The sequence below is a fragment of the Pteropus alecto genome, unplaced genomic scaffold (genome assembly GCF_000325575.1).
Source record: "Pteropus alecto unplaced genomic scaffold, ASM32557v1 scaffold3, whole genome shotgun sequence".
Taxonomy (NCBI): Eukaryota; Metazoa; Chordata; class Mammalia; order Chiroptera; family Pteropodidae; genus Pteropus; species Pteropus alecto.
Window position 1 is genome coordinate 56,618,651 of NW_006442484.1, and position 24,044 is coordinate 56,642,694.

At 37.8% G+C, this 24,044-nt stretch overlaps 1 protein-coding gene across 1 annotated transcript in view; it reads right to left on the bottom strand.

Annotated features, from left to right (window-relative positions):
- The window catches only part of STAT4 (signal transducer and activator of transcription 4), a 104,844-nt gene extending 87,138 nt beyond the window's left edge, over positions 1-17,706 (bottom strand). Inside the window, exons 1-2 of the mRNA XM_006921295.2 lie at positions 17,588-17,706; positions 16,514-16,594 (exon numbers count right to left, since the gene is read on the bottom strand). Coding sequence (XP_006921357.1) covers positions 16,514-16,594; positions 17,588-17,601 — 95 coding nt within the window. The 5' untranslated portion in view covers positions 17,602-17,706. The remainder of the gene's footprint in view (positions 1-16,513; positions 16,595-17,587) is intronic.
- Positions 17,707-24,044: the final 6,338 nt, after the last annotated feature.

A 24,044-nucleotide genomic window follows, 5' to 3' on the forward strand; every position in this document is an offset into this window, starting at 1 on the left:
GAACCTGGCTAAGAGTCTAAACGTTTCAGCTTCCTTCTTAGTGGTCTTTTCATTTCATCTCCTTAAAGCTAGATTGTTAACCCCCTGACACACAGCAAGAGTTCCATAAATGTTCACGAAAATGAAGACAAAAATAAAAGTAGACTGAAAGAGGTAGAAAGAATGACTCAATCTGCTAATGCACATGCCTAGAGCAATACTGTATATGAAGGTAAAATGCCTGATCAACCATCACACATCTACACTGTCAGGATTCTTCTCCTCTCCCAGGTGACATAAATATCATTTGCTTAAATGTGCCACCCCTTTCTCCCTTTTGGAAAAAAATAAGTCAATCTACCCGAAGTCACACATTGGACATCACTCTAAATTCACTGGTCAGGTAGGCCTAGTCCTGGCTGCTTGTCCACCAGGCATTTTCCAGGAGCTTAGGCTGCTGTGTCCCTAAATGAAAAAAAGTGCTCAATTCAGACTATTCCATAAGCTATGAGGAAAAGTCCAGTTTTCATCTGGGGAAGCGGTCATCCATGTATAGGAAAAAGAACAAATTCTTGGCATTCAAAGTTCTCTACAATTTGGTCCCAACCTATCCTGGAAACTTCTGTCCCCTATAGGAGCCCATGATCTGACTCAGACCAGCCTCCTCTGCTCCCTAGATTAATCTCTCGTATTTCAGTTTTGATGTTCTCTTCATCTACAGTTTCTTCCCCTGACTGGTGTATTTCTTGAAACTATATCCTTCTCAAGGAAGATTTCACTGATGATCCCAGTCATAGCAACTTTTCCTTGCTCTGAATTCTCATCACATTTCCCATCCAAACTAGCACTGTTCAAGAGAAATAAAATACATGCCACATATATGTAAGTTTCTGGTAGCCTCATTAAAAAAATATAAAAAGGAAAAGGTGGAATTAATTTAATACTATAAATAACCCAATACATGCAGAATAATTCATGCATATAATCAATACATGCATATAATCGCTATGAAAAGTTATTAATAAGATACTTGCATTCTTTATTTTATACTAAATCCCTGAAGTCTGGTGCATATTTGGTACTTTCAGGACATCTCAGTTTGGGCCAGCCACATTTCAAGTGCTCAACAGCCACATGTGTCTGGTGGCTGCCCTATTGGATAGCACAGATCTAGACCACTCATTTAGCACTTTCTACTTCCTGCTTTATTGTTAGTCATATTGGTTTTGCGTGTCTTTATCATCATTGTATTTGACTGTTGAGTGCTATACAAAGCAGAGAGCTTGTTCTTTTCTTCCTTTTAAGAATCTCACCTTGGGACTACCCTAGCAGTTCTCCGACTGTTAGGTCTCATGATACCTTTATACCCTTAAAAACTGTTGACTACTCCAAACAAATTTCATATATTACTATCCTTTGTTAAATATTTATTTAATATGTTAAAAATTAAATCTGAAAAGCAAATTAAAATTTTTATTTATTTAAAATTATAATCATAAACACATTATGTGTTAAAATAAACATTTTTAATGAAAAACAAGTATATTTTTGACACAAAAAATTAGGAGAAAGAGTGGTATTGATTTACATTTTAAAAAATCTCTTCAATGTCTGGCTTGAGAGAAGACAGCTAGATTCTTATATTTGCTTCTGTATTTGATCTGTTACAAAATATTTTTGGTTGAAGTATTTGAAGAAAATCTGGACTCACAAACATATATAACTGGAAAAGGGAAGAACATTTTAATAGCCTTTTCAAATGCTGTGGATATCCTTCTTTGATGCCACACCCAAATTCAACAGGTGGTAGTTTAAGGATTAGTTTCACTGTGGAAGGCGAGGCCATGTCAGCAAACTTTACATGTTCAGTGCTGTTACCATATCGATTGGTGTATCTTGTATTTTGAATGCAACGTTTACCCACATGTGATTCTGTAATATCACATATTGATCACTTGGAAAATACTGGTTCACTGAACTATGCAGATCGTCCAAATGTCAACATACTTCATACAATATCAGAAAATCACATTAGTTAATATCATCACTGATCTCATAAGAAAAATATTTTAAGTATTGAGAAGCTATTAAGCTTGTAGTAAGGATACAAGCTTTCCGAATTCTAATTTTTGTTGAAAGTTCCAAATTTATTATTGGAAACAGATATTAGCAATTGTTTTCCTTGAGGTGACAGTCTCACATTGTTCATTTTCAGAAAAATGTTTTCCAAGTACCTAAGTCTGAATAACTATAGCTTGTCAGTCATTCTTTCAAATAAAAACGGTGTTCTGTGAAAAATAAAATTAGCCAGTTTGTGGGCAACTCAATCATATAAGTGCTTTCCTTGAGGCAATCATCATACATTAATAAGTGTACTTCCCATTTCATCACACAGAATATTAAGGAGACATATATTCAAGGTCTGAGATTTAATAATATTAATTTTCTTGCTTCATCAACAATACATTTAATTTTTAAACTAGCATTTAAAAATTTTTAAGTTTGTAGTGGTGAAAAATACGACTACTAGGATAATTTGGCATCATTGCCTTAGTTCATTCTACAGCACAAACATTACCCCCCATAGCTTTGGTATCATCAGTGCAAATGTCAACAGAGTGAAAAGGCAAAACAGGATTATTATAAAAATAAATTTAACTTCGTAGACACCCTTAAAAGGTCTTAGGAACTACCCCTTGGATCAGCAGACAACACTTTCGAAATCTCTGCTCTATTCCACCATATCTTATCCACCAAAATCAGTTTACCCAGAAGTAAATATCATAAGGGACTCTCCACCCAAACGAATAATTATTTGCTTGGTTAAAGCATTTGTCTTAAACCTATTTCTCCCTTCCTATTTCATGAACTGAGCTAGGCTTCTGAGAAAGGGTACCTCTATGTCCACTTTGCTTCCCTTTCTTAGAATCCAACCTAAATAGCTAGGTCTCCAATTTCTTGGCTTTATACTGGCTTTGGCCTCACCAATCCCTCAAAGCTGGGGGGAAAAAAATAAAGGAAAAAAAAACCCAAAGCAAAACAAACAAAAATACCCTAAAATGAATTCCTAAACTCAAAGGCCATCACAGATTCCTTTCTTCCTTATAAGTGATCCCTCAATTGCTCTGGTTATAAGTCTTACTTCTACTTTTTTTTTCTTTTTGCCCCATCATAAGAGGGAAATCTCAGGTTATACATTTGCAGAAAAATAGATTCTAGTTCTGATTTTGCCATTTTTAAGATACTTAACTCTATGAGCCTTAAACTCCCTATAAAAAATGGGGATATTATATCCCACACAAAATTGCTGGCTAGATCGAAAGATCTAGAATAAAGAATGAGATAAGAGAAAATACTCAATAATAGCTATTATTAACAGAATAACAATAACCAAGTTGTAAGGAACTTTGGAGGTCATTAGGTTTACCTCATCTTCCCTCCCCGCTCATGGTACAGATAAAGTTTCAAATCTTATGATATAGACAGGTCAAGTGACATGGGCAGTTTCACACTTATAAATCAGAAGTAGAGGAGATTCAAAGTAAGTTCTGACTGCATTTTCTACTATGCTAAGTACAGCTGCTTATTTTGAAGGCAGTGAGAAAGGAAGAGAAGGGATATCATTTTCCCTACCGCAGGTTGTAAGCCAGCTTTGCCTTCTGAATTCTTGTTCAAACAATATAAACATTTGTTGATTTTCATTTTTGCGACAGCACTTTACCTATCCAAGCTTCCTCTTTTATGTGACCTGAGGAAGCTGGGTGAATTGGAGTTGAATGCTGGACAGACAGAACTCGTACATACATAGATACACTGAATCCCAAGGTGGCATGTGGTAGTACCAAATGAGTGGTACAGAAAGGATTATTCTGGGCAAGACAGTCTGACGTGGGTCTTAACAGCTCATCTGTGTGCAGGTGTTCAAGCTCCATCAGAATAGAGACAATGTCTTGTACATAGGGTTTAATATCTAAAGTTAGTGTTCTCAAATCCAGTCCCCAGTGACAGTGCTCCCTCTACTGCTGCTTCAGAAACATTGCAATTTACGAATCAGCATTCTTTTCAGTAATAGCACTTCAACTCTAACTCAATGCCGGACAATGCTGAGAACTTCATAATACACCATGGGATTAGGTATCATTCTCATCTCCAGCTGACAGACAAGGAGACTAGGCTTAATGAGGCTGGAGGACCTTGTCAATGTTAATCAGATGCTAGGGGGCAGACTCAGGATACAAACTCAGGAATATCTGACTCCGGAAACAATGCTTGAAACTATTCACCTTTATGAAAAATCTTACCTGCTTTTATAAGAAAAGCAATAAATTTCTTAGACAGCTATGGAATAAGTAAGTTTAAGAATATAAATGTGAATTCCAAAATAGAGAAGCTCATTGCATAGTCTATTGATTAGAGATACATATACTCTAATTCTCCAGCTTTCCCTTGGAGCATATGGACAATTACCCATACGTTTAAAAGTCCCCAGTGAATCATGATGGTAGACACATTGCCAATAGGGTTCCAAAACATTTAGCAAATTATGTGGTTGTATAGTACATTGTTTATATTGTACATAAGGTGGAAAGAACCACACATTAGAAAATAAGGCTTGACAGCGGGCTAAGATACCTGAATTGTAGACTCTTCATAAAAAAAATTGTTTGTCTGATCTTAAATAGCCCTTAACCACCTTATTCTATTTTATGTATTTTTCATATATTGTTCTCTTTCTCTGAACCGAATATTTAAAGGATCAAGATTATATGTTATTTTTCTTTGTGTTTCAGTGTTCATCTTAGTGCCTGGTGATTTATCTATAGTTATATAAATTGATATAATGATTTAACGTACATCAGTTCTATCTGAACACCAAGTTGAAGAAGTTATCTTTTCTCTCTTTTCTCATTCTCCCATTCTCCCAAATATTTTAGGTAGAGAACTATCTTAGCTTAAGAAAAGACATTAATTAAGCGAATTGAATTGGCAAAAGAAAACTAAAAAGACAGCTAATGTACTCCATTTAAAGACATAAAAGAAATTGGGAGAATGGAGTAGATAAGAGCGAAAAGAAGAAGGGAAAGAAGAAGATACAAAGGGAATTGAATAGGGGAAAGGATGGGAGAGAGAAGAAAATATGGCACAAAACTTGTCCAATAAAGGGAGTCAGCGGGAAATTTCTAGTGGTGGGCCCAAAAGACATGTCTAATGATCTATATCAAGTTATTTTTTTGTCTCTGTTGCATGTCCCCTCCGTTCCCCAGGCTTCATGAATAACCTGTATGGTTTTTCTTGTGGTGGTATTGAAAGAAATGAAAGAAATAAGTATTAAAAAGAAGTGTGGTATATCTTTCCATTTATTTGAGTTTTTGATTTCTTTTATTAGTATTTTGTATTCAAATTCTACACATTTTTGTTAGATTTATGCCAAATTACTTCTCTCTCTCTCTCTCTCTCTTTTCTTTGGGGGAGGGGGTGATGCAAATATAAGTGATATTTTTTAAATTCAAATTCTAGCTCATTGAAACTAACTCTTTTAAACAATTTTTAATTAAGTTTATTGGGGTAACATTGGTTGGTACAATTATATAATTTTCAAGTGTACATTATGATTTGACATCTGTATATTCTATTGTGTGTTTACCACCCAAAGTCCAGTTTCCTTCAGCTACCATATATTTGATCCCCTTTACCCACTTCATTCTCTCCCTAAACCCTATATTTGACTCCTTTTACCCTATCTACCTCCTGCCCACCACGGCCTCCACCCCACTAGTAACCACTAGTCGATAGTCCTCTGGTAACCACTAGCCTATAATCCATGTCCACAAGTCTCTGTTTGTTTGTCCTGCTCATTCGTTGCTTTTAGGTTTATATCCCACATATAAGTGATAGCATATGATTTTCAAGTTTTTCCGTCTGGCTTATTCTGCTTAGCATGATTATCTTGAGGTCCATCCATGTTGTTGCTAATGGTAGTATTTCATCTCTTCTTATGGCTGAGTAATATTCCATTATATACATGTACCACAGCTTCTTTAGCCAATCATCTATCGTAGAATACTTCAGTTGCTTCCATGTCCTGGCCACTGTGAATAATGCTGCTATGAACATCGGTGTGCAAATATCTTTTTGGATATGGGTTTTCAAGTCTTTGGGGTAAATACCCAGTAGAGGGATTGCTAGATCATATGGTAGATCAATTCTTAGTTTTTTGAGAAGCCTCCATACTGTTTTCCATAGTGGCTGTACCAATTTGCAGTCCCACCAGCAGTGCATAAGCGTTCCTTTTTCTCTGCATGAAATTAACTTTTGTGTACTGACATTGTGTTCTGTGACCTTGCTAGTCTCTCCGCCTTTTAGTTCCGGTTAGCATTTCTTTAGATTCTTTGTAATTGTCTGCATACACGATCATACAATCTGTGAATAAAGACTGTTTTATGTTGTTTTTTCCAATCTGTATGTCTTTTATTTCTTTTTCTTGCCTTATTACACAAGCTAGGACTTCCAGTGCAATGCTAATGAATGATGAGAGGGGACATTCTTGCCTTGCTCTTCATCTTGGAAGAAAGACATTCAGTTTCTCACCATTAAGTATAATGTTAGCTATAAGTTTTTCATACATGTCCTTTATTAGGCTAAGAAAATTCACTTCTATTCCTTAGGGGTGAGGGGTGTTTACTGTAATCGAGTGTGGAATTTTGTCAAATATAGAGTTTTTACATTTTTCATGTTCTTTCTTGTTCATTCTGTTACTGTGATGAATCACACTGATTTTTCAAATTTAAGCTAGTCTTGCATTCTTGGAATAAACCCCACTTGGTTGTGATGTATATTCCTTTGTATATATTTGCTGTATTTAAATTGCCTCCATTTTCACGAGAAATATTGATGTGTAGCTTTCTTTTCTTGTAATGTCTATGTTTGATTTTATGAGAAATATTGATGTGTAGTTAACAACAATCAACAAATATTGATTGATAGTTAACAACAACAGCTTTCTTTTCTTGTAATGTCTATGTTTGATTTTATTAGATTAATAGGTCTCGCATTTTGTTGACCCAATATGAATGGCAGACCAACAACGAATACTTTTTTAGTATATGTATGATCTATACTTATAGTATACCTGAAATTCAAATTTAATGGAGCTTCTTGAGTTTTACCAGGCAACCTTAATTCCTGTTAATCTATCATGTCCAAAGCAGAACTCTCCAGAGATTCATTTAGATGCTGGGGCTGTATACCTGTTTGGAAATTCATTCAATTCAATTTGAAATATTTGTTGAGCTTATAGATTGTACTCATCACAATGAGAACGATTTAAAGAGGAATCTGCTTGAGGAAATATCAAATTGGTAGTGAAAACAAAATAAGCATTTTAAACTAATAAGAGCTCAGTTGAACTACAATGTTTAGCATATGTGCCACAGGAATTCCAGAGAGTTAAAGACTAATATGAACAAAGTAGTCAGAAAATGCAGGAGATATAGTTAACAACAACAGAAAAAAAGTGATGGATGAAAGAACTGTATGCAGGCAGATGGAAGGAAAATGATGTTTATCTTGCCTAGACACAGACAACACAGGGCGATTACCAGAAGAGAAAGGGGGAGGGTGAAGGGGGTAAAAGGGGTCAAATATATAGTGACAGAGGGAGACTAGACTTTGGGTAGTGAGCACACAATGCTATATACAGATGATGTATTATTGAATTGTATACTTGAAACTTATATAATGTTATTACTCAATGTCACCCCAATAAATTTAATAAGAAGATAAGACACTGATGCAGAGCTAAGATTGGTATCCTTCTGGACAGTAAGAAAAATAATCTGAACAATGGATGCTATAAAAGAATCATTATAAACAAGGTCAGTTGGTACCAGAGTCTCTGAGATAGTTGTTCAGTTTGTTTACTGCACAGCATGAGTGGTCTGGAGGATGAGTGAGGACTGAAATTTAAACTGCTCCAATTTCCTAGATATGAGCATCAGTGCAAGGTCACATCCAATTGAAGGAAAAGATGTTTTTTGTTTTTTGTTTTTCTAATTCTAAGATACTTTGTGGGACATCTGAGGTCCTGGATGGAAACTTCAGTATCTTCCTTTTGCGTAGTCACAGTATAATTACTTCTGTACCTCTGATCCAGATGCTTCAAGGTGAGAGTCACTACGGGGAGAGGTGGATGGAGATGTTAGAAGGTGCATCATCTAGAAAGGCCATGAGCCTTTCTGTGGGAAAAAAGTGCAAAGGGACAGAATGAAATTTGGTTTTGTGGTTGGAGGAAGCAAAGTAAGCGAGTGGGAGGGAACCGATAGGGCTTTGGATGAGTATTTTGGAAGTTCAGCACCGGCATCCAGTGGTCTGTATATAAACATAAAGCCATTTAATGAAGAATGACTGTAAATCCAGTGCTGTGAACTCAGAGGCCTTCCGGGGTAGGCAGATAATGAGCTAGCTTGTGGAGAACCTAACAGGTACCTGAAAGTCTTTTTTTTCCCTCACATCTTTCAGGAGAAGCTGAAAATCTGGATTGTAGAGAAAAAAAAATCTCTTGAATTTCAAATGTTGGCATGATGTTAAAAATTTAACCACATGTACACCCCACAAAACACAGTACAGACTTACTGTCTAACCAGATAATACACATTTATAGGTGTGAATGCTGCTAGTGTGCCTTCTGTGTTCTACAGCGACATTTCCCAGCCTCAGTCATTCCACACACTATCTACATTATCTACTGGAGGATCTCCAAAAAAGAGAGAGAAAGGGAAGACAAGAACCAAGGCAAATATTACCCTATAGAACAAAATGGATGAATGTAAGTATTTTGAAAGTTCATATCTTACAGCTGCTTTCTCTCTTCTTATTCGTTTGTTCTTAAAAAACAAACAAACAAACAAACAGAAAGACCTCTATCAGATCTTCACCAGCTTGGAATTCCTTGATACAAGCAAATAAAATAATTCAAATTTAAGTGAAATAAAATAAGAATAATAAATAAAAATTCCAAAAGAAAATAACCCCCCCGTAATAAATACCTGATTCATGGAAAAAAAAATACAACTGTCATTAGTAGAGTATAACATTTTTCCATATAGAGAAATTACCAAGGGCTATGCAGTCCAAAACCAAACTAAACCAAAAATCATCTTAGTTGCTTCCATGGTTGGTGAACCTATGTCTGTAGCTCGATTGGTTGTGAAAATAATGAACTAAATCTTAAAAATGAAGGGTTGCTATCTTCTTTCTCTGAAGAATTATTTGACTTCACAAACATGTTTGGCTATGGCCTACGTTGCTCTTTCTGTGTGAACTACCACGTTCTTTGTTTTATGCTATATTGGAGCATAAAAGTCTAACATAAAGTTAAGAGCACAGTTTTTAATGGAAAAGTGCTTTTTTTAAGAACAGCCAGTTCTATTACATCAACCTTTTCATGTTCAAGTTGTAAAGGTTTTCTTTTCCTAAGCTAGTTTGCAGACTAGAACATTAAACAAGCACCAGAGGGCACTATTCTCACAGGGAAGCCAAATCACAGACTGACTGAAAAATGGAGGCTTCTGAGTTACCTGTAAAGGAGTTCCTTTCACATTTAAATGAGACGAGTATTATTTTCTAGGCTTTTGTCATCTGTGATTGTAGAATGGCCTTATCTCTGAGATATCACAGGGTTTACTAGACCCACCGATTTGTTCTATGGCTGTGGCAAGTTGTTGGATAATACTTTACAGCAGGATGGATGTGGGGGAAAGAAGAGGGGGTGTGAACGATGCTTAGGTCAAAGGGTTGTAAGTAAGGATTTATTTTTGGCTTTGCTTAAGCTGAATACCTGAGTGATGGCATGGTCAAGTTCACACCGAGGAGAGATCTGAGCCAGGAATTTGGTCAATTTAGATAGAAGTTTTTGTTTGTACTTTATTTATTTAGGTTTCTTTACACAGAGTGGTAATGCCAAGAGATCAGGGATCTCTTGCCTCTTTATAACATTCACCAACCACTCCCTAAAAAACATATCATCTGAGTAAAGATGGTATACTTGCTATGCAAATGCACCTTCTAGACAAGTACCCTGGCCGAAACTTCCAAATAAGTTGCCACTCTTAAGTCTTATCTGTATAGAAATTCTAGAGTCACAACTGCTCATTGGTTGGTTGGTTGGTTGGTTGTTGGTTCATTGGTTGATTGGTTGGTTGGTTTTTCTAGAGACTGTTCTCTAATAATCCAATTTACTTCTCATAAAAAGGCGAGGCCTCTGCATTCTCTTCCTCATTGCTACAAAGAGTAGAAAAATCCACAAGGAAATTATGATGACAGAAGTCATCTTTATCAAGTGCAGTTATGATATAAAAGGTTAATTAATAAAAATGACATTCATTCTCAGAATAACCAAGATCCATGGTAACGTACTAATGAGCTTTCTATTCAAATTCTTTTTAGATGGCATTCAGTCTACAGACTCTTTCAGTGTGGAGAAACTTGTCATGTCTGGCCGTATGAGAAACAGCCAGTTAATCAGATGTAACATGAAACTTTGACATGACTGCACAGTGGTAACTTGTACTATAAGTGTATTGTCCTCTTGCCCACACTCTACAATGCTGCCCCATTGTAAACAAGATGTCTGGCTTAACTGGGATATCCTCTAAAAATATTTAAACTAAAACAGAAGCTGACATCATAGAGGAAAGCTGTATTCCCTGTGTTTGTATTTCTAACTTCCTATGCCATTCCCAGAGAAAGCCGCTGGGTGTTGCTTAATAATGATAACAAAGGATTACATACAGCGGTTGGCAAAGGTAGAAAAAACGATTAGATCATCCAGTCAACTCATCTTTCCAGCAAAGGGCAGAATCCCCAGATAGGGAATCTCACACTTCATTTGAGGCAAAGGGCCAAGTAGAAAGAACTGCACTGACTTTGTTGTCTTCTCTGGCAATACTGACAGAGCACTAAATCTGTTTTAGTTGGCTGTACTCATGCCCTACTTAATTCCTTACACAGGAGCTTCCAACACAGTGCTGCTCTTTCCTTTGGAGATAACCAATGTAGTTATCTGGTTGAAGGTAATTAACTCTTGTAAATGATGCCTGCGTAAAACTCAAGGTCAGGTTACCACTGAGAACACCTTGATAAGACAAGGCCAACACAGGGAACAAGTTCTAGAGACTCCTACTGTCTGCAGTCTTTCACCTTTGCTGTGTACTGTATTGTGTAAACTCTGGCTCAGAAAGGGCTATTGTTTTGGGTTTATTTATTCACTTGACTGAATTTATTCAATAGCACAGCTGAAATGTTTGGTTTCTCACCCCTAGGCTTGGGTCTTTATTTTAACTGGAGAGTCTGCCTTGTTCCTGGGTATATTTTCTTCTCAATTTCAAATACATGGCTAATTCAAATTCTCAAAGTAGATTTTATAATACTTGGGGGTGAGAGGCTACAACTATCGAGACTGCTTGCCAGATTCCCATTCCACTTTGGGCTTTGTTGTAAAGAACTCAGAAGTCTCAGTCTAAAAGCACTTTATTCCCCATGATGTCTGGTGTTCTTGGACTCACAGTGGGACCCAGAATGGCCAATTACAGCAGTCAATCTTTCTGACTCTTTTTTTGGGACTGTGAGTGGTAGGGATCACGTAAGCTTAGAGCTTTTGGTGGCTTCTTCCCCTGTCTAAGGAAGATGTCATTAAACAAAGCCAAGATGTATCCCTGGACCTAGTCATATCTAAAGCCCAATGGACTTCTCAGTTAACCTGGAAAATAAATTCCCTCCTTTTTTTCTTGAGCAGCTTGGAGCTGAATTTTTATCAGAAGCTGCCATTATACTTTGATCGATAGAATATTAAAATAGTACCAAACCGTGGACTAAAAATGAGGACAGAGAGCCCCAGAAAGAGAAAAAGAGACCAACAGTAGATGATTGTTTATAAAGAAGCTGTATTCAAACTTACAAGGACTATGACTTACTTCACAGAGAACTTGCTGAATCGGTTGAAGTTTTTTAGGGTTACATCTGTTATTCCTTAACACTTCATGGAAGACTGAGGAAGTGCCAGCACACTGGGAAAAAAGCCAACATAAAATGGTTATGTAATAAAAAGGAAAAAAGTTTAGTTTTGAAAATTAAAGACCTGTAAGCTCAACTTTTATAGCAAAGGAAAAAAATCACCACAGTGAATATTGTGAATGGAACAAGATATTGACTTTACATAAACAACATTTTCCCTTCGACCAATCTAATATTTTAACTTATTGACAAATGATAAGTAAATTATATCTGTGAGTCAGAGCTGGGACCAGAAGTGCAAAGTACACAGCCAAGCTAAAGATGCCATGACTGGACTGGGGTCTCAAGGTCCACATAAGGTAGATAGAGACCAGAACTGCAGACACAGCTTATACCAGGGGTCTGAACACAAGAGACTTAAGATAATCTGAGATGTTCTGCATTTCCTGTCCCTTAAAAATTGAATGTTCAAGCATGGCCCTGTGAAGATTGTTCAGTTCCTCTGAGACTCTGTGCCCACCATTCAATGAGCTATCACTAAATGACTGCTTCACACATTATTATTTATTCATTCTTCATTTATTCACTCACTCATTCGACAAACACTTATCAGATGCCGGTTTTTTCAAGACACCTTACTAGGTATAAAGAAAATAAAAATGATAAAAAGTTGGTTAGGTTTTTCTCCAATGACAATAGCTGTATCAGGAAGCATTGCAATTATGATCTAATCAGTACTGACTTTTCTATTAAAAATTTTTTCAAAGAAATAACAATTAAGATGTAACTAAGTCCTGGTTACTTTTTTTCCATTACTTGAAGACTTGGTATATACTAGGACAAAATTTCAAAAAAGAATTAATGTCTTAAACAGCTCTTTCAATTATGATTTGGTTTCTTTTTAATTTTTTTAACTTATGGTTAAAGTATAATTCCAGCCTTGTCTGTAGACCTTGACCTCCTAAAGTATTTTTTTTTATTTATTGCTTTATACAGTTTCAATATATTACTGACCAGTGCTTTTATCTGCAACTTTGTTTTTAAGATCAGAAGTAAAACAAAGGTAAAACAAATCATATGGAGAAAAAAATTATTTCAGTCTTTTCATTGTTCACTTCTATTTTTACTTTCTTTATAAATCAGTAAACTTGAAAACATGTTCCTACCTCCCATTTTCTGTGGCTTTCATTATTGTACATGTTCTTTTGCAAAATAACATTAAATAAGCTTAATTTGAAGATCTCTAACAAACTTCTATATCTTAAATGAACTCTCACCTTTCACTTATGAACTTAATGTAAAACATCCAGTTTGAATACCTTTTAAGCAGTTACTGTGTAATTTCCTTAGACCTATAGACAGGTATCTACAAGATGAGTCAGAGGGTAGTTTATTCATCTATTAATTCAGTAAATTACTGAAAACCAACACTGAACAATGAGCTGTAGCAAGCTAAAACCAGTGAGATATTGTGCGCAAGAAACATTCCTACTGTCAAATTTGTTCCTGATTGCTGGAAGAGACAACTCATAGTATTGAACTAAGTACCTCAATCCAAGGTAATTTGTGATTCATATTAGGTAGTTTGAAGAAACTAAGTAAGACTGGATGGAGGTGATGGACCTTAAAGAGTCGTTATGACTTTTGATAGAGGCTGAGAGAAGATGTTATAAGTAACGAGAAAGGTGTTAGTAAAGGCTGAATAGACAGAAAAACGCAGTGTGCTCAAGGAGGGTAAAGCAAGGCTCATTGATGGGAGCAGAAGCCTCGTATTAACAAAAAGTGGATAAAGCTGGTGAATAGTCAAAGTGTGATGTTTTGAACATCAGGCTCATGAGTTTCGGGTATTTCTATGACCCACTGGCTTCCCCTGACTTAATTCTCAGCCACTTCGACCCATCCTCAAAACTGCTGTCAAAGTGATCCTCCTAAAAGATAAAGTTAACATATGACTCCTCTGTTGAAGATTTCTCAGTGGATTTTAGAGGGGTGTGGGACTCTAAGCCCACTCAAGTATAGTTTTCTATAAAATGGTTTACAATTGAAAAACAAGGCAAAGGTTCCCTCAGACTGAGCTTGGCCTGGGGGGTCCCCAGTGTCCCTGCTTGGTCGTGTAAGTAGCTGGGTAAAAAACATCCCTCTTTAGCACAAGCAATAATTTAAGATAGAGTTGGAGAAATACTACCTGACAACCCATTATGCCATGGCAAACAGGCTGGGAGATCTGTTTGGGGACTAACTGAATTCCTGGGACATGTGCATTGTAACCGGATGTTATAGACTTGCTGAACTCACATGAATCTTCATGTAACTGTGTCAGCGTCACATTGGAAATGCATTTAATTTCAGTAAAACTACATCCATTATATTAAATTTGTTGTTAAATTGAATTTTGTGGATTATATTTTTATTGAATTTAATTTAAAAAATCTGTTTTGTATATGGTGAAAAGTAGAGATGAATATATTTCTAAGGTGTTTTTACCTAGTTTTAATTTTATGTGTGTACTTAAATAATATTATGATAAAAATAACTTAAGTAAACACTGAACTTTACCAAATTTTTTTACTTTAAAAGAGTTGTGTGCATTATCTAAGTAAGAGCATTATCTCATTTAGTCTTAAAATCATCCCTGCGAGATAGCTATTATTCCCATATTATAAATGAGGAGACTGAGGGTCAGAGGATTCAAGTAAACTATGCAAGGTCAAATGGCAATTAAGCGATAAAACTGAGATTTTTAACCCAGTTCTGTTTGATGCCAATTCCTCTGCACTCACAGATTCAAAAGTCATCTTCAGAGAAGTGAGAGTAGAATTTGTGAACGTGGGTTAGAAGATACGGAAACAGAGATGTACAGAGACCCAGATTCATCTACAATACCTGTTTCTGAACTGCATCACTTCAAAAGAAAACTACAAATTATGGTCTTATTAAAACAAAGAATTACATTTGATGACTTTTCCCATTGTCTCTCACCTCCTTAAGTCTACGATCCCTTACCAGATTTCTACTGCTCCCTAAACAACTCAGTTTCAAGAACCAGCTTGAAACAGTAAGGAGTTCTTTCTTTCACATTTTGAAGGCAACATCTTTTGTAGGGATAGTGGCATATTTTTCCAAAACACCGAAAGCAAACTTCAAATGCCATTCCCACTGCTGCTTTGTTCTGTCCTCGCTTCTTTCAAAAACTAACAACAGTAGCAACAAAAACCAACAAAATGTGGCTCTAGTCTGCTTGAAGTCTAAGCCAGAATTACACTTGGTTTCCCAGTCCAAACTGGGAGATGCAGTTAGCTGGGTTATAAGCCATTCACTGTGCTAAAGAACAATGGAATGGAAAGCTTCAAAATTAAAACCATACGTTGGGTAGGAAACAGCTCCAACTGGTGCTTGATTACTAACTAGGCATTCTGCTTCTAACATGATTTGGACAAACACAGGAAACCCCGCAGGCATGGATGGAGAGATGTTTTCTCTTGCAGGATGAAAAACAGCAGCATCGGATGGTGTTAGGGTGTTAGGATCACTGTGATTCTGGACAGCATCAAAAGCCAGGGCTTTGAGGGGGTCCTCATTCTTACGGCCTCACAGGGAGCCCTTTCCTTTTCCAGGAATCCTCTCCAGAGAGAGAGGCTGTGTAGAATTTTCCTGAATGTAACAAATGTCAGCACATTCCCAGCTAGACCACGCATTCCACTCTTATCAAACGAAACTGACCTCTGTGCCCCGGCATGTTCTTGTTCATCGCTATGATTAATTTCAGGTTCATAGTGATGCAGGTTTCTAGATGAATTGCACAGGCCACTTCAGACAGCAAATATGTACCTCTGGACTCTCCTCCCCCTAATGGAGAGGTCATGTGCTAGCTTACAAGAATGAGGATTTTAAACATGGTTGGCTTACACTCAAATCTACATCCTACGAAATGCTCTGCCCAGACTAGCCTCTCTCCTTTCAATTGGCACGGATCTGCCCCTTCCTACGCCTTTTCTGTCTAATACCAAGTGACTCAAGTGGGAGTCACGACCAAAATGAAAACTTAGCACACAAGTCAAGATTTTAAAATATTTTTTCAGCCAATGGAAGTGACCAGGGCTCATGAGAGTCCTCGAATTAACATTCAACAGACCCCTGAATCATGCTCATCCGCTAGAGGTTTCCAAGTTAGTTGCCCTGATATATGCTACTGAGCTTCCTCTAGTGAGCAAAACTCTTAGTCCATTTGTCAACCCTGTCAAGGGAAACAAAATATACAAAATGAAAGCTGGTCTTTTAAATTGCTTTTTGCAAGTGCCTTTCTGCATCAGAGTAATTGCTGCAACACTGGTTGTACTCAGATCCCCCCACTCCCCACCCCTCCACCCAAGCTTTGTTGGAGGCTCTAAGTGGTTCAGGTCACAGAGAATGAGTTAATACATGTCTCTATCTCCTCCCTTTTCAAGATTGAGTTTCCCTATTGAGACATTTTCTTAGGATTCCAAGTAAAAAGGAAGGAAACTGTTCTTGCAATCCAACTACCCACATGGACAAATGGCTACTGCACCCCATCTGCTTTTTGCATCTCAGAACTGTCACCTTCAGAAGCCTTGAGGTTTCCATGGAGCTTTAGGAAAACTGGCCTAAGGCAAAACATTGAAACCCCAAGAGCAGAATCTAGGGATACAGAATCCTACACGTGGCTAGTCTACCCATCCAGCGATGACTTGGCTCTCAAATTATTGCTCTTTCATTATCTAAAAGTCCCCAAATCCAGTTTATTTCTCATTTGGCACCCACCCTGTGCATTTGGGGCCCCGGGAATTCAGAGGTAAATAGGAGAGTCCTCCTCATTGAGGAGCTCAGGGTATAACGGGGGAGGTAGGAGCTTTGTAATAAGCTAACACTGCCTGAAGGAGGTGAAAAAGCATCACTGAAGTATTTTTGAACTAGGTTTTGAAGACCCAGTAGGACATTACCAAAAACAAAAGAGAAGGCTGAGGGAACCACTTTTACAAAGGTAAGGGCCAGATCTGCTGTGGCAGGAGTGTGAGGTCTGGAGGAGGATACATGTTTTAATGAGGTGAGGCAAGTTCAGCCAGATCAGGAAGACCTGTTGCTTCATAAATGAGAGAATGAGGTCATGTGATTGGCATCTGTGTTGGGGATTGACTGGGGTAGGAGGATTTTAGAGGGAGAGAGACCAGAAGTGAAGTTTTTACCATAGTCTCAGCAAGCGTTGAAGGCTGGGACCAAGGCATCGACAGTAGGTTTAGAGGACAAAGAGACACATTTCAAAGAGATTTTTTGAGGTGGAATTGACAAGATTTGATGTGGATGATGAATGAGAAGTCTACAGAAGTTTCTAGGCTGATGGTGGTGGTTCCAAAAGAGGCTTCTCACTCTCTTTCTCTCTGTCTCATTTATCTCTTTTAGTTTCTGTCTCTGCCTCTGCTCGTTCTGTTTACTTGTTTTCCTCCTTGGCACTTTATCTCTCTCTTTGTCTCTCTCTCTCTGTAGTGTCAGCTTCTCTGTACACATCAACTCCATTCTCTCTAATGACCAACCTCATCACTAATCACATTTTCTTTGCTCCCTGGTAACTTCAGATGATATGTGCCTTTGACTTTCCATAGCTCTCCTTCAATCTCATGAGCTTCTGTCACTCTCCATTCCACTCTTCATTATAAAATTTGTTCCATGTTTCTTCCTTCAAATTTCCAGTAGAATCTAATTAGACCAGCTCTTCTTTCTGTGCTAGTTCAGCGTCATTCAGCCTGGTTTCTAATTAGAATTATCTGAGGGGCTTTTTAAAAAATACCAATATGTGGCCCACCCTACACCTACTGAATCTTTGAGGATGGACAGCCCGACATGTATATTTGTTTTAAAGTTCCAGTGGTGATACTGACACACAAATGGAACTGAAACCGCTGCCATAGATGATGAGTCATAGTTTATAGTTCATAGCAAAGACTTTGGGTTGGGTGCTCATAATTATTCCAACTTTAATGGGGGAGGAGGGAAATGGGGTGGAGAGGAGGGAGGGTCACACTGTGTCAAACATGGCCATCCAGAGGCTATGAGTAGAGGTCCTCTTACAACAGACGGTAGTCATACAGGCACCATGAAATGTGTATGCTAAATAGTCTTGGGAGGGGCAAAATGTTAAAGCATATGGTGACTTCTCATGGGTTCCTTGGTAGAGTATAAAGGAAGGGCCTCTAATCTGAATGAGAAGAGTAGGGGGAAACCTTCTTGGTGAGGTGACACCTCAGCTTGGGAGAACATTAATGGTTAGTTGAGTGAAGAAGAGAAACAGGACGCAGGCAGATGAGAATATTTGAAGCATATCCAATGATTTGGGGCAGGATAAGTTCACACTTTCGAGCATCTTCTGCCACCCCTTACCAAACCCATAACAATTCCTCAGAAAACTCCTTATGTGTCTATTCTGGAAGTGTTTTAAGCCTCTGCTGGAACTGGAAGAAATTTTCAAGCCAGAACTGAGTAAACTGTAAGATGGTGAGAGATTAGACTGGTGAGAGGTATGCAGAGGCTCTATTTTGAAAGTTGGTGGTCAATTTATTAGAATAGTAGCTACCATTTATTAAGCAACTATATGCCAGTCACTTTATATACATTATTTCATTGATCCTGACAGATCCCAGAAGGTCAGTATTATTACGCTCATGTTATACATAAAGAAATAAAGGCTCAAGTAACTTCAGTTTACTTGTCATAGTCATAGAGCTAGAAAATCACACAGCTGGAATTTAAACCTAACCACTCAAATTCTAGGTCTTTAATTTTTCTTTAAAAATAAAAGGAAGGGAAGAGAGAAGAATGCTATATTTGGAAATGAAAGAAAAAGACATAAATATGTGGTTGCACACTGGGGTCATTTTAGCACTCAAGTGGTTTAAATATTCATAATTACATCTGTATAGGTAAATGTTATAACTATTCTGTATACTATATTTTTGTTCTTTTCAAATATTTTAGCAATAAAAAGAATACTTTCATTAAACAAAACCTGGTGTGGATGCTCACAATGTCAAATACATGAAAAGGGAGCCACTCAGAGCACTTGGAGGCTAGTCTCGCCTCTCAAACATCTTCCCCAAACTCAAGGGCTCTATGGCTCTATGGTCCCAAATAAATTTTAGAATCCTAAAATTTTTCTACATACTGCTTAAAAGCAAATGGAGCCAGGAAGACAAGAAATGTCATATGTGGGTGACAGAGGTATATCTTTGCCACGGTGGAATGCTGTGACTGTGCAGGAAGGCTCTGGTCACCTGGCCTGCCCACTCCTATGTTGTCATGGGTGCTCTTATGACCTAATGGAGGGCAGACCCAAGCACAGACCTGGTCCATGCCTGCTGCCAGGGCAGCCACCTCTTTAGAGAGGCCCTGACTTTTGTCTTTGGAGACCATAGATGCAAACAATGAGGTCGAACCTTATTTTGGATGGGTGATCACCACCAGCACTGTGAAGTCCCCTATTAGCCACAGCAAATGATAAAGTTACCCAGGGACAATGCCTCATTGCTGGTCCTCTTTGCTTGTTTAAGATTTCCTTCCAAGTGGGATGCAGGAAGCATCATAAAGTTATTCACACCTATTCAAACATAAATTATTTGATTGCCAGCACAGCCAGCCCTAAATCCTTCTTCCTCTCAAAAATAAAAACGTTTTAACACAGCATACTACGAGGCCCGTGTTCTGGTTTGCTGGGACTGATGAGTCTCTGAGGAAATGGAATTTTCAGTACTAAAATTGAGAAAGTCTCAGGAAAATCAAGACGAATTAATTGGTCACTTACCGCAACTCACACAGCACAAAACTTCAGGGTGTTAACTGACCACTGTTAGGGCCTGATGCTGCTTTGGCGCTCACAGGGAACAAATCACTTTTAAATGTATTTAAATGTATCCTTTAACAACTAAATCAAAGCATTTGTGTTGCAAACTAAACAAATATACTCATTGTCTCAATGCAAAGAAATAACTTTAAAATCTAATTATGCTTGAATATTCACTTATTGCTTGTAATGGTTAATTTTATGTGTCTACTTGGTTAGGCCATAGTAGCCAGATATTTGGTCAAATATTATTCTAGACGTTTCTGTGCAGGTATTTGTTATTTAAGATAAACGTTTATATTAGTAGACTTTGAGGAAAGCAGATTACCCTCTATAAAGTGGATAGGCCTCATCATGCTATCAATTGAAGGCCTTAGTAGAAAACAGACGGATGTCCTCTGATGAAGAGGAATTCTGCCAGCAGACTGCCTTTGAACTCAAATTGTTACTCTTCTCTGAGTCTCTGGCCTGCCAACCTACCCTGAAGATTTTGGGTTTGTGTCTCCATAGTCAATTTTAATTCTTTCGGTCTCTCTCTCTCTCTCTCTCTCTCTCTCATTGTCAGTCTCTCTCTAAAGTAACTCACAGGATAACTTGTTACAAGTGTCTTTCCTCAGATGTATCAAATCTATGTTCTTTTTCTCTGGAGAACTATAATGTACTACTAATATACAATTTAAGTCATGTGTTCCAAATAATTAGTTTTACAATTACCAGTACTTTTTTAAAACTTTTTTATAAATTAAGTGTATGGGGGTAACATTGGTTAATATAATTATATAATTTCATGTGTACATTATAATTTGACATCTGTATATTCTATTGTGTGATTACCACCCAAAGTCCAGTTTCCTTCAGATATCATATATTTGATCTCTTTTACCCACTTCACCTTCCCCCTACCCACTATATTTGACCCCCTTTACCTCATCTACCTTCCCCCTACTCCCCCATCCCTTAACATCTGCTAACCACTAGTCCATGTCCATGAGTCTCTGTTTATTTGGTCTATTTATTTGTTGCTTTTAGGTTTATATCCCACATATAAGTGATATCATGTGATTTTTAACTTTTTCTGTCCAGCTTATTTCACTTAGCATGATTATCTCGAGGTCCATCCATGTTGTCGCAAATGGCGATATTACATCTCTTCTTATGGCTGAGTAATATTCCATCGTATATAGGTACCACAGCTTCTTTAGCCAATCATCTATCATAGGGCACTTTGGTTGCTTCCATGTCCTGGCCACTGTGAATAATGCTACTATGAATATCGATGTGCAAATATCTTTTCAGATATGGGTTTTCAAGTCTTTGGGGTAAATACCCAGTAGAAAGATTGCTGGATCATATGGTAGATCGAGTCTTAGTTTTTGAGGAACCTTCATACTGTTTTCCATAGTGAATTACCAATAATTTTTAAAAGGTCTTCTAGAAACTAATAACCTGACAGAGTTGTTTGTTTAGACCTTGAGACATTTAGAGGGATTTTCCAACACTGCCCTGGAATTTTGTAATAAGCATTTTTCATTCCATAAATATTTATTGAGTCTTCCTGTATCTCATCATACACCTGAATATTTTGAATACAAAACTAGCTTACTTCATGAACAAAACATGTGAGGGTATTGGGTATGGAGACCTTTTATAGATATTCAACTTAGGTCATTGAATCTTGTCTCATAGACTAGATTTTTCATGACTCTTTAGATTCATTGCCCTTAGTTTCTGAATCCCAAGTATCGCCCTTTCTATGGCCACCTGAATCTCAGTACAGACACACACACACACACCTCAAAAACAAAACAGTTTTCATTTAACAAAAACGAAATGTGCAAATGTCTTTCTCATTCCATATCCTTGGTTCTGAGGTGGCTTTTCTAGTTGACAGGAGGTCTGTTCTCTCCTTGATTACTCTGCATTTCTTAGAGAAAACTTGATAAGCAAAACATAGCCTTGGTGCATGTCAAGAACATTTTAGATTTTTAGCCAATAGGCTGCCCCGTGCAGGCTCTTCTTGATGTTATTAGAACCAATGTTGGAATCAAATCACTCCCCACTCTGTGCTTCCCCTGATCTCAGTGCACCCTAGTTACACCTTATCATGGCTTACTGTTTGGACTGGTTTAGCAGAAACACCTTGATTCTTCCCATGATGATGATAAGTGTCATGACAGAGTCTGAGAATGCTGGCAACATGATAGTTGTTATTTCACAGGCAGCCCAAAGTAGAAGGAAGGAGAGTTCCGTAATGATCTCTCTCTTGGGATACTTAGATCTGACATCTCAACTTTCTTATCCATACAATAATTAGTTCTTACTTTTCCCAAAAGGGGAAGCACAAGTCCAGTCCTTCAAGGTAATGACCAGTTGTAATCTCTTTAAAGGCTAAAGAAGGTTAGCAAACCAAGCCATAGTCCTTTCTGCTACAGCTGATATTTGTTATTTCTTTACCACCCATTCTAGATTGTCCTTACTCTTGACCAATATTTTGGTCTGGTTTGGTTGCTTACCTAGTGTGGAGACCCAGACCTTCATCTTTGAGGGGTTTCAGCCTTTAGTTGCTTTTGTCTTATCAAACCATTTTTGATGTAATTGCCCTTTAATAGATATTGTTGGACACAGAAGAACCAAGAGAAGCCCCAGTAAATTCGCTAATTCTAGACATGCTCCTCTCTGTAGCAGCAAACCTCTCTCCTCAAGAGAATAAAGTAACTCCTCTTATTGGCCTACTGATTCACCAACATATGGTGCCCAAAGAGGCCAGGTGGTGGTTGTAGCTCCCAGGTTAGTGGAACCAGTGGCAGAAGAGTTCCTGCCTTGGGAGTTAGGACCTCTAATCTAGCACAGACTAAGTTTGTGGGGATGGGAATCTCAAATTCTACAAGTGAGTCACTGGGAGTTATGGTGGAACAGAGTCAATCCTATATCATAAGGGATATATGTCTATTTCTATCATTGTCTGTCTATCTATCTATCTATCTATCTATCTATCTATCTATCTATCTATCTATCATCTATCTATCTTCCTACCTACCTATCTAATCAATCACACCATGAAGGACAGTCCTCCAACCCCACAAGATGTTCCTTTGCTGACATCTTAGATGAGACTTCCACAAGCCATTCTACTATTCTGTCAAGCTAGTTGCTCCTGAGTAATAGAATATATTTTAAAGCTAGTGAACTCTATAGTCAGGAGCCTGTTGTTGCACTTCCTTTGTTTATTCTGAGAAAATGTCATATGTATAATGTTAGTATATCAGACATTCTACAGATCCTTAGGATTCTACAGATTTTTAGATGGTGGTGCTGGTGGAGATACTGTGGGCAGGAAAGGCAAACCCATCTTCCAGAATACCAGTTTAGATAAGTATGAATCACTGCCCTTTCTAAGGTGGAAGAAATCTGATATAATTGACCTGCCATCAGTTAGCAGTTCTTTCCAAGATTAAGGCCATATTGAAGGCTCAGCATCAGTCTCTGATCCTAGCAGGTAAGAAATTCAATAGCAGCAGTACCTAAATCAGCCTTAGCATGAGGGACCCTATGTTTTTTTATGTAAGCTTAGTTTCCATCCTTGCCACCATGGCTTCATGCCCCATTGCACAAGCACTAGGATGACTCAGGAAGAAGCTGACTGACATTTGTTGTCTGCTTGGTTGAGCTTTGTATGAGGTTATTTTTCCCTGGTGGGTATTAATATGTAATGAAAGATCTGCATGCATTGTGTCAACTCCCATTAACCTATGTACATGCATTTTGTTAGACATCCTTATCTCATGTCTTTATGTCTTGTTTCTTCTATGTTCTGACCATTTGGTCACATTATTTCCCACTGCTCAGCAGTCGGTATTTGTCCTTTCCTTAGGCCACTTTCCCTCAAACATGAAGTGGATAACCAGGTGTACTGCTCTTAACTCTGCCCAACAGGAGGATTTCTCTTAACCACTTTCCTTCAGGACCAGGCTTGAGTGGGGCTTTCATGCAGCAGCAGTTCATTTCTGGTTGGCATCAACATATTACACCAACCCTGTCGTGAACCAGGCCCAAGTCCTTTCTCCCTTCCTCTGACAGGTGGTCATAGGGAATCCCCTATGACTCTATAGGTGTGGGTTAAAGGACACGTATTGGTACAACAGAGACAGGGGAAATGAGCTCAGGTCACCCGTCCGTGTAATTTACTCAGGTGTTCTGGACTGACTTCAGT